Source organism: Chelonoidis abingdonii, chromosome 2 (genome assembly GCF_003597395.2).
Source record: "Chelonoidis abingdonii isolate Lonesome George chromosome 2, CheloAbing_2.0, whole genome shotgun sequence".
Lineage (NCBI taxonomy): Eukaryota > Metazoa > Chordata > Testudines > Testudinidae > Chelonoidis > Chelonoidis abingdonii.
The window spans coordinates 41,480,344-41,492,540 of NC_133770.1; the positions used below are offsets into that span (position 1 = coordinate 41,480,344).

The 12,197-nt window shown below is 37.8% G+C and overlaps 1 protein-coding gene across 1 annotated transcript in view; it reads right to left on the reverse strand.

The window, feature by feature from the left end:
• Positions 1–12,197, reverse strand: part of MALRD1 (MAM and LDL receptor class A domain containing 1) — a 435,870-nt gene that overhangs the window by 63,901 nt on the left and 359,772 nt on the right. Inside the window, 1 exon segment of the mRNA XM_075061940.1 lies at positions 2,072–2,356. Within this exon segment, the coding sequence (XP_074918041.1) occupies positions 2,072–2,356 (285 nt within the window).

The following is a 12,197-nucleotide window of genomic DNA, read 5'->3' on the forward strand; positions in this document are numbered from 1 at the left end:
GAGGTCATCTAGTCCAACCCCCTGCTCAAAGCAGGACCAATCCCCAGACAGATTTTTGCCCCAGATCCCTAAATGGCCCCCTCAATGACTGAACTCACAACCCTGGGTTTAACAGGCTGATACTCAAACCACTGAGCTATCCCATGAGATAATCTAGAAAAGATAGGGGACAGGCCTAGGGCAGACAGAGGCAACAGAGGATTGAAAGCAGGAACTTTTGACAGAGACAGGCCTTGGAGCCCTTAAAGTAAGTAATGATCTAAAGACAGAAACATCCTGGAGCTTGTGCTTTCATTGATTCAATTTCAGAATTTTCTACAAAAACACAGAGCTCAATTTTCAGCTCAGATTCATAGGAAAGTTCTGCTATATAGTTTGTAAAAGCAGCTGATGAACACCTCCTGCATGTGTACAGTAGCTGATTGTGTTAGATACAGTATGTGATTATTTGTCTGCATGGATAACATGTATCAATGGAGATGACTGAAAAAGCGAATTTCCATCCAGCAGGAAAATCTGATATTGCATTATGTGTTTTCATTCTGAAATGAAACATTTGGTTTCAGTTTGTCTACCTGGAATGAAACATTTTGGGTTGGGCAGCATTAATCTCTGTATCAGCCTGAGCTGCTGTAGTGCCCCCAGGTGCTGGAGTTCCAGATCCCTCATGCTTTCATCCCCTATGGAGCTAGGACACAGGTTGCTGCTACTAGAGCACCAGACTTGCTTTTGAAACTCTAGTGAGGTCAGGAGCGTTCCCTGGAACACTGAACTGGCAGAATCGCAAAGCAATGCAGCTGTGTGATCTAAGAACAAAAGCAAAAATGCTTCCAATTATGTATATTAGCAGAAATACCATATAGTCACTTAAAAGTATTTGTCACTGTGGTTACTCTATGGAGCAGTACAGTATTATGGGCTCCACACCCTGCTTGATTAACAAAATAATATCCTTTTATGTGCCATAAACATCTTAAAGAAAAGCTATTTGTTGTCCATTTCCAGGATATGCACTACCCATGTTGACTCAGAACTCCCTCAGAATAGCTATTCAGTTCTGGATGCCCATTTGTCATTGCTCTTTGTATAACATCAGACCCATCAGCAGTATTTTAGATTTAGGGAGGATCTCCTCCTCCTTGTTGGAACTTGTAAAATGGCAGCCTCCTAGAATGCTCTGTTTCAGCCACGCAGTTTAATTAACACTGTAACAGTGCCAAGCCCTGGCTGTAGATGCTCCCTAGCTGCTGCTTCCTTCAGTTACTTGCACAGAAGTTTACTGTCTTCTCTCAGTTTGCTCTCTACAGTATCTCTTCCGTGCCATGTCCCACTGCACCCTCCCAGTCATTTCTTCTCTATAGATCATCCTCCTGGAAAGGTTGCTCTTCCTCTCTCAGTTCTACCATCAAATTTCCTGTTAGGTATTTCCTTGCACACCTGGAGGAAGCTACAGTGGAGGACATAGACTCCAATACTGTCCTTGCCTTGTACCTGCATGTAACATCAGACAGGAGCAACATTCCTCCTCAAACAGAGTTAGCAAGCATCACCCAGGATCTCCAGAGCAAACACCACCTAGCTACTGGCTCTTACAAAGAAAGAAATGGAAGATACCATGGGGGTGAGGAATGAAACAAGTGAGTTCCTGCTTCACCCCACTAGTCCTTTACTGGACCCATGATACCCATTCTCCATGGACCATGGGGACAGCAATGTGGGAAATGAGGAGGAATAGATCTGGAATGGTCCCTTTCCACGAGTCTCTCCCCTTTTATGTCACATGCAATTGTTATAGAGTTCTCCTGCATTCTGCTCAAGAAATGGATTGGGCATTTGTTCCTCAGCCGTGCTTCATTACTTGCCTCTGATCAGTGGTGGGAGGTCTGAACAAGGAGTTAACCACTGATGATCATACTATAAATTATCATATATGATATGCAGATACAAAAAAAATGTTATTAGCTGTGCAATCATACTAAATTCACTGGATTTGGATTTGTTTAGTACAGTTCTATTGTACTTTGTCATTTTATGAAAATAAGTTAGCATGTGTATAACGACATCACTAAACGTAACTTATGACTGTCAGTTTCATCTTCATTAAACTGGCAGTCAGGCACACTGTCACATCTCAAGAGTGATGGGGTACAACCTATATTAGCACACAGGAACTCTGTTTCCTTGCAAAGCCATGGAGAAGCCGTGGTAGGAATCTCAATAGGACAATTAATTTCATCAGCTCCATCCATACAATCCTCTACTCCATTACATTTTACAGCAAGAGGTACACACTATTGTACGTACACACAAGTGAACCGGTCAGCGCTGCACGTTGGAGGTTGTGGTTTGGCTGTTCCTAGACAGGCGAAATAAGACCAAGAAAGGAATAATTATCATGTCAGTCTTGAAGTCACAATATATCCTGACTTCTAGGGATTACTGGGAAGGCAATTCATTTGGCAGAGTCAACTCTTCTAATATGATGACTAATTATTTATAAACACATTCCACCCTTAGTATAGAATTCACTATTGAAAAGTTTCTGTATCACCTCTTTGTTTATTTTGTTGCCACATTTTTCTTGTAGAGCCTAAATGCACCATTTATTTTGATTCTTTTGTTTGTACCTTTTTTGTGCAGGAGGCTTAATACAGAAGGGTTGCTAAAAGTTATCTTTCACCTTGTATTAGAAAAAGGTTTATTAATAATTTTTTGTCAGCCATCAAGTTATAGTGCTCCTTTTTCAATAGACTTAATGCATTAAAACAATAACAAGGAAGGGTTATATAAGCCCTAGATCAACGAGAACATTTCACACAGAAAGCTTTTATATACTCCAAGGTTTACCCTTAGACGTTAACAAAATAGAAAGAGAAAAAAATTTGCAGGGTAGCTGCAAAGAAAACTATTTTGTTATATCAATGTATTGCTTTTATTCTGTAGCATAGCTTCATTAAATTAAATCAAAGGAAGGACAGTGTAATGGTTTTTCAGGATACAATTCACCAGCAGCATTTTGTTGGTTAACCCTTGGAGCAAAAACTGGCATTTTGTTGGTTAACTCTTGGAGTAATCCAAACCCTTGACAATAGGGAGGCACGCTGTATAGTTATGTTACCCATTTTTCACCCCAGTAGTTAGTCAAAATTTGGAGTCTAATGGCTTGTTTTGGCTAGGAGGAGAATTTGATCCTGGAGTCAGGAGTTTCTCTGATACAATCCTTTTTATTTATAAACAATGTACAAATTCTTGTTTCCCTGAACACAGCATGAATCAAACAGCAGGAGACAGTTTCTTTAGACAGTTCCAAGCCTCTTTTGAGCCAGCACTTAGCCCAAAAGCTCTCTCTTTAGGCTTTTCTCAGCGTTACATTACCAGTGCTTGTTCCAGCCACATCCTTGCTTTTCTGCTGTTTTTCCTGCTTCTCTTATACAGACAGACAATCACACCTGCAACAAACAATACTCAGTAAAACACCACCACCCGTATGTGCCTTGCATGTGCCCATGTTTTGGGTGGAGGTTGTTTCAACCATCTAGTTCCATCTGAACTATTTAATATCTTTATCAATAACGAAAAGTAGCTCTTACACCATAGTTTCACTGAGGCTTAACCCAACACATAAAATTTATTTCTATAGCTGAAAAATACTGGAAACTATTTTCTGTGACTAATACTCAAATTAATTTACTTCAGCATTTCTTGGGCTCCTTTTTTGTGTGCAAATATTAGTGCAATAGAATTTTACTGGCACAAATACTCATGGACACAGGTGAGTATTTGTGCTGGAAGTGCTGGTGTACTCATCCATCATGGAATGGAAGTGCAGTAGAACCTCAGAGTTATGAATATGAAAGTTAAAAACTGACCAGATAACCACACACCTCATTTGAAACCAGAAGTATGCAATCAGGCAGCAGCAGAGACAAAAAAGGAAAGGAAAAAAAGAAAATACAGTACAGTACTGTGTTAAATGTAAACTACTAAAAATAAAGGGAAAGGAACCTTTTTCCTTCTGCATAGTAAAGTTTCAAAGCTGCATTTAGCCAATGGTAAGTTGTAAACCTTTGAAAGAACAACCATAACATTTTGTTCAGAGTTAGAAACATTTCAGAGTTATGAACAACCTCCATTCCCCAGGTGTTCAGAACTCTGAGGTGCTACTGTAATAACGTGCAACTTATCTGGCCGATCACAACTAATCAACATTGATTGAATAGATAATATAGTTCATTGCAATCAATTCTCAAAATTGACAAATTTGGAAAAAAGTCACTATATTCTTTCAGGTTTGAAGAAATTGCAATCATCTTGCGAATACTCTGCAAAGAGAAAGACAGTTTATAGGCTAAATTCTGTGGATAAATAATTTGTTGCAAATTATGGTCCAGACTCTTTGTTGTACTGAGTTTTTGTTCAGTGCAACAGAGAGGGAAGGATCCAACAAGGAACTTTTTATGGCTCCCTGATTCTCTAGTCTATTCTGCTCCAGCCAGAATTTACAGAAACCTGGAGGCTGCACTAAACTCTGCCAAATGGTACTGTCTGTTGCACTCTAGTCATGCCCTATGTATGCTCCCACATATTCCATACACCAGGATTCTTGGAGGGGGTGTCAAAAGGGCCTGATTATGCAGATTCTGTGTCCAGTATAACAATGATTCCCCCATCAGAAAGATGTGTCTGATTTCCAGAGCCCTTGCACTGTGAGAGTGCAAAAGGTATACATAAGATCAGGCTGGAGCATCTGGCCCTGAATGCTCAATTCTCTTTATATCTAGATGAATGTGCAGCATGCCAGTAAGTCCAATGATTTATATTACCACCAGCACCATTAAAGACACTACATGTCAGACAAACAGTTTTCCCATTAAAGCCAATGGGAGTTTTGCCATTGACTTCAACAAGAGAAGAAGCAGGCCTAAATCTAGAAATTTACCTGTGGTGCTAGTTTGCTTTATTAAATCATGTGATGATGAGAATTAGCCAACAGGAGTGTAATGTGGAGACACCATGCAATGTTTTTGTTTGCTCCTGGTGGTAGACCTTGTAGACAGCAGCTGCAGTGAAGAAATGATTCAGTCAGAGAGACTAAGTGAAATCACATGCTATTGCTGCAGTGAGGCAGGGCACCTTGTATGAGAAAATACAAATGAGGCCACATCATTTATATTTTTCTTTGTCTTCAATGCAGCAATCACTGCCAACTTGTGTATGACACATTACAGGATCGGAACCTGTGACAGTAGAAAGTCTTTATTGATGTATGATTGGCATCTAAAAGAAGTGCTCCACAATGGACAATAAGCACTTTCAAGATCTAACTGCTTTACCATTCAAATAAAGAGAATTTATAATATTTTTGTAATAGTCCCATCTAGTGACTTCCAGTAATATTATAGGGAGAAAGAGCTCCTACCCCCTGCCCTAACACTATACTCTAGATGCTGACATTTGACCTGTGAGAAATCTCTGATGATCATGTGGGTCCAGGACAGAAAATGGCCTTCATACTACAGGCATATTCCAGGCCCTCAATGTCTTGAGAAATGTAGTGCTGTGATGCTGGATGTGTTATCCTTCATACTCTGGCCATAAGCCATACTTAAAAATAGTCCTCTTCAATTGTTTTGACACAGTAAAAATAGTAAACTACTGGTTTATGTCAGAATGTCAGCATAATCCTCCTACGCAAGATTAGAATGACAAATTAACTTTTTTAGAAAGTTTTCAAGATCTGTGCAATGTCACATGTACATTCCAATCACTGATGTTTCAAGCATCTCATTTTAAATACTGTCTCTAGCCATAACTAAAAGTCTTTGTTTTTATTCTGACAAATAACTAGTTTAAGAATTTCATTCTTCTCTTCACCACAATATCTTTGTTGCAAAGATAATGTTCATTATTTTTAGGTGTTTTAATTTTAAAAGCAGTATTGGATCCATATATAATTATTAAATAGAAGAAATAAGGTACTCCAATTTTTATGTAATGTTTTAACATATGTTTTAAGTTGTTTTTTTCTTTACAAATCTATTATTTTCACTTTATGTATCTTCAAAGGGCTTCTAAATAATAGATATATTTGTCTGATTGATTTTAGGAATTTATTTATATCACATAGTAATTAATTTAAGAGCTCAGAATAGATGATTTAATGGTCCCTTCTGACCTGTAATTTCATTAAAATATTCATAGAGCTTAACATTTTTTAACCTTTTCAATTTTTTTTCCTTTTCATTCTGAATTTGGGCTAGATCATTGTTAATGAAACTACTCAACTTAGATAATGGTGGCAGAATTGGGCCCAGGCTGAGGATTTAGTCCAGAGGACACAGATTATGACTTTTCTTATGCCAAAACAATGTTAGTGAAGACAACTGCTGAATATGGCTCATTCTCTACTAATGTGAATTTTTGTAACTGACATGGTTAAAGATCAGGTAATGTTACTGAGTCGGATCCAGTTTCTAACCTCCCCCAGCTTCACACTCAGAGGTATTTGAATTTGTGGTTTCATTTTGAACCCTTTGTCTAGTTTTACACATACTTCTGGCTCATAAAATGCTGATACATTCAAACATATGGTCCTGATTCGGGAAAGGGCTTAAGAATATGAACAATCTCATCCTACCTCAGTAAAGCATTCACACACATTTATAAATGCTTTGTTGAATTGTGGCTTAACATTTCTGCTGTCCTGACTCCCTCCCTGTACATCCAAAGCAACACCTCTGATGTCAGTGGAATTTTCTAAATTTATGCCAGTGTAACTAAGATCAAAATATGTCTCATTGTCTGTAAAACTGTAAAACTTGCGCTGTGAGCCAGCAGACAGACCTGACTTCAATACCACCATGCTGTCTTGTTACCTCCCATTTTATGTTAACTATTCCACATTTTCCATAGCTTTAAATACACTAGGCCAAATTCTGCTCCAAATGACAGCTGCTAAAACATCACAGAAGTCCATAGGGCTCCACAATATGTCCCCAAAGGGTAATTTGGCCTCCACACAGAAAGTAGGTTGTAAATGTTTATATACAGAACAAATGAAATGTTTATGCTAAAAATATTGAGAATTTATCAAATATTCATTTGTACATAATTAACAAAGGATTCAAACTCCTTGATTAGGACTGGGTAAGTCTGCTGTGTCTAGTAACTAATGTTAAATTGGAATGAAATCCCCTTCAGCATTGTCATTAACGCAACATTAATTCTTTGCTTTCAAAGGTACTCTCTCTTTTGGTATTTACACTTACATCGCTGTAGTATCTGCTACTGACATATTTCATTCTTAACAGTAGGAATATTTAAATTGTTTTCTTAATATTGGGGAGAAAAACTAAACCATTAGGGATGCAGTGAGGTTTTGAAATGCAGAACACATTAATATTGCTGAAAGCAAGCTAGTTGAACATCAGAGCCTCCTTCACAGTAAATATACTGTTTTAGTGAGTTGCATAGTGGCCTCCTTCCTGTGACAGTTTTAGAAGTGATACATACGTATTACATACACATGAGCATTATATACATGTGTTATAGAGATGTGTGTGTTTGTAAGTGTAAATACGGACACACACATTGTATATATTATATACCCACACTGTATATAAGAAGGTGAGATATGTCTTTCCTCTTCCTCCAAATGTGGAAAAGCTGTTTCCACTCCAAGGCTGAACTCTTGTTTTTCCTGGGCCTCAGGAAGGAGTAATTTTTGGTGGGAAATTCCACATTTGAGAGAGGAAGAGGAAATACTTGTGTGGCAGGTCAATTTTTAAATATTCTATTTTTTGAAATTTAGAATAAATCTTGAGAGTAGCGGATGGATTAGGGTGAGCCGGAGTCAGATGAGGTAGTCAAAGGAACATGATAAATAAATGTATCATGCAATTTATCACATGGATATCAACTCCATATATAAAGTATGTAGTATTAAAAAAGAGACTTTGCAAAAGCTGAGAGAATAGCAGGAAAGCACAGCTATGATAACATCAAGCTAAATATAAATTTTTCATATTTGTCAAAACCAGAGGTCTCGAGCATAGAAGTAAAACTGACCCATTGGCTTAGTACATCTGAAACTAATTGATTTTATAACTGCTTATTTCTGTTTTTGACATGTGGTGCATGCTAATATTTTCCTAACAATGCCCGTCCATATACAATAAGTAACGCTAAGCAGTTTCTTTCAGTAATGAATAGTGGTTTATTTTTGCCCTCAGATGAAGGGCCATGAAGTTTAACTCAGATACTTTCTTGAGCGAATAACTTTTATTGCAATAACTGGAAACCAAACATACAAGCTTTCAAGAGCCCATGTTCCTCCATTTATTTACGTGCTGATTAATTGTTGGAAAGGATACTTCCCCAGTCACTGAAGGATAGTGATTTGTACTTAGGGCAGTATTATTTGCTACAGCAATGTCCTGTATTACATACAGTTCATCCACCCATCCAAAAAGGAGAGGGAGTTAAAGGGCTCAGTGGGCAATAATGCTATACAAAATAATGTATTCCAAACAATATATCATGAGAAAACTTAACTTCTTAAGTTCAGGCAGGATAGTTATTCAAAGTCAGGTCTGGAAGATATTGAGGAATGCATTTAGTATAAGGACATGGAGGGAAAAACAAGCCAACCAAAAACAATATTACAATATGTAAAGGGAATATTATCATCAATACTCTGTTTTAATGAGCACTGAGAGTACATTTGGAACCATACAGATAAGTCCTGCCCCAAAGAACATTGCACAGATCCTCAACTGGTATAAATTGTCGTAGCTCCATCGAAGACCATGAAGTTCTAACGATTTACAACCTTTGCATAATACTATATAATTACATGGATCTGTGCCATATAATCTGTTTTGTTTTATACACTGCCATTCATACCTATAATACATACAATGAATATTGAAATTTAAAGGAAGGCTTTAAAATATATTTAGCAACTACTTTAGGTGAACTTGGTACAATGAAATTCCAAATACAGCCGGAAATCCTCTGTGCACCACACAGCTGTGTTGGGCATTAGGCAGGGGTGTAGGCTGAGGCGCCAGACTAGCCAGAGTATTGTAGCCCAGAACTAGTAAAAGAAACAGGAAACTAGCTATGGCCAGGAGAGGAAAGAGAAAATAAAAAGACTAGTGTTCAAAAAATGTACAAATTTTGCTTATACAATGATGCATTTGTAATGACTGTTAGCAGTTTTTCATACATAGACCCCATACCCGTTAGATAAAATGCATACATTTATCTACATTGTTACTCTGGTGAGTAGCACACCAGTATATCTGACTACGTCAGCTGCAAAATATGTGGCATAGTGAATACAACTCTGTCAGGGTTTCCTCCCCACTCTGAACTCTAGGGTACAGACATGAGGACCCACATGAAAGACCCCCTAAGCTTATTTTTACCAGCTTAGGTTAAAAAACTCCCTAAGAGATAAATCCTTCCTTGTGCCTTGGATTAGTAACGCTGCCACCATGTGATTTAAAGAAACATTTAGGGAGGGCCACTTCGAGCCTTCGCTCCCCAAATATCCCCCCAAGCCAGCTAGGTTACCTGAGCTTCTTAACCCTTTACAGGTAAAAGGATTTTGTGCCTCTGGCCAGAAGGGATTTTATTGCACTGTATACAGAAAGGTGGTTACCCTTCACTTTATAATTATGACAAGCTCATTATCTACTTTGAGAATAGAAAACTTTATAACTTGAAATTTGTCAATAAGTCAAAGGGATCAAGCACACATTGAAAGTTAAGCTTTTGCATAAATATTGGCAGGATAGGAACTTATTCATTATTTTAAATTATTCAGTTACTTCATGTAAATATATGCTATAGCTATGTTTTTGTCTTTTTGTTATTCATGGCATGTGATTGGTCACAAAGTACTGCTTCTGTTTCCTGACTGGATGACAAATTTATAAAGAGACATAGTGGAAAAGATTATTTCATCTTCAATCCTCTTCTTCTTCAAGAACTTGGGAAGACTTTTATTCTTGGACAGAGTACCCAAAAGGACTCCAGCGGACTGCAGATCAATTAATATTTTATCCTCTCTGGATAGTGCTGCAGTTATTGGGCAAAATTTTGCATTCAGTGACACTGGTGTGAAGTTGGAGTAAATGAAAACACAACTTGGCTCAGTGAATTAACATAACTCTATCAATGTGTATTTGTCTTGACTAGTTTATGAGATCATGGCTCGCTGAAGACTAAATACAATGTTAAACTGACAGTTAAGTTACTACCAGTAGATCTAAGACTCATGGGACTCTGAACTTTCTCACTGAAGGCCCATATTATTGACTAAAGCTTGCCCATTGCCCGTGTACAGCATTGTAAAAATTTAGCATACTTCTGCAATAAGCAGTTCAGGAACAACCAATTTGTGCTATTGTCTGTCATATGCCAGTCCTTTCTTTTCATTAGAAATTGAGAATTGGTAAAAAGCTGTGTGAAGGTTTGGTTTCCAAAAGACTGAAACAGAGACTATAAGGACAATTTCAGAGCAGGATAGGAATGGCTATTACCACATGAATTACTCACTCACATTTTTCCTGACGCTGGTTCCTGAAAAAAGGCAACCAAAGTATTTTCTCTCTCAGCTGTATATTTAGATGAAGGATAAAAAAGGGAGATTTTGCAGATGGAAAATCATCACATGCAATGACATGAGAAGAGAACCCTGGAAGTTTTATGCAACTCTAGAGCCAAATATTTCAGTTGCTACGCAGACAAAATGCTCATTGAGGTGAATGTGGGGAGTTGCCTAATTAAGGACTTCAGGATATGATGTTCCCTCCCAAATCTATATAGTACAGCTATGTCATTCTGATTGGAAAATTAAATACTTTCATTAATTCTACAGATTTTCCTGAACAAATTCAGTGGGGCAAAATATCATGAAAGTGTTTTTGTGTTTGTGTGTGTGTGTGTGTGTGTGTGTGTGTCAAATATAGGTTTTAGGATTGGTGCTCTGATAAACTCAACTAATGAATTAAGTTATTTCAATTATTTTTTAAAAAAATAATACATCTGTGACCTTTGGTTTTCAGATGGGGATCTCTCTTTAATAGAAAACTCAGGATGGGTGTAGCATAAGCTTGAACAGAGATAGACAGAAAAGTGGTGGTCTCGGATCAGTGTGTTATTATATACTATTATGCATGTATGAAGTAGCACCCAGAAGTCCAATCAAGTTTGCAGGCTCACTGTGGGCAGATGTTGTACAAACACACTAAAATAGGTTGGCAAGGTTTGCCTGAGACACCACACTCTAGAAATTAGGTTTAGATCCTGTTGGTAAAAGGTTACATAGATTGTACTGAAGCACTACGGTTGTTCAGAAGAGAAAGAATCTAAGATATCGTCTAAGTAGTCTCAAGGGAGGAACTCTAGAAGCAGCCACTTCTAGGGAGAAAAGTTAAGGTGAAAATTATGTTGCATAGGCAACCTGAATACACTTTTGAAAATCTTGGCTATTGTTCTTGGCCAAGGAATAAATTGCCACAGGAATGAAGCCCTCTTCGGAGTCTTCTTTTTCATTTTAATTCTGTAATAGTTTTTCTCAAATCCATTCATCCAGGTAATAGTTCTCTTCTTCTTAAAAGTGGTGAGGGGATTCTAGATCCATGACTTTTTCAGCTTGCATAATATTTTTCTTGAGATTTTCCTGTGCTCCTAAATTTTGTGGCCACATTCACTCTTCTTAGCTTGGAAAGCAAACCTACAGTTATAGTACCAGTACCTTCAGAGGCATGAATGTTACTCTGATCTCAGGCCTGATACTGCAACCTGTGTGCATGTGGAATTCTCACTGAGGTCAACTGAAATTGTTTGGTGCCTTAGGATCAAGGCCTGCCAGGCACATGGGTGACATCTCTCCCAGTATGGTGTGGGGAAAGCTGCTTCTTTATGCTAGCCAGCAGGCTAGTACAAAACATCAAGATTTAAACACACCTCTTAAACATTTCAGGTTCTAAGTTAGGAAGCACCAAACTGCTTTTCCATGTCACTGAAAATAAACTTAGCTACATTTTAGAAATCAGCAAACAAATATAACTGTTGACTACACTGACCATAGACCATCCTTCAAAAGGAGACAATTTTTCTGAAAAATTGATAATGCTATTTTATTACTGAAGCATCCCTTTCCCTCCCTCCCCCCGCAGCTCTTC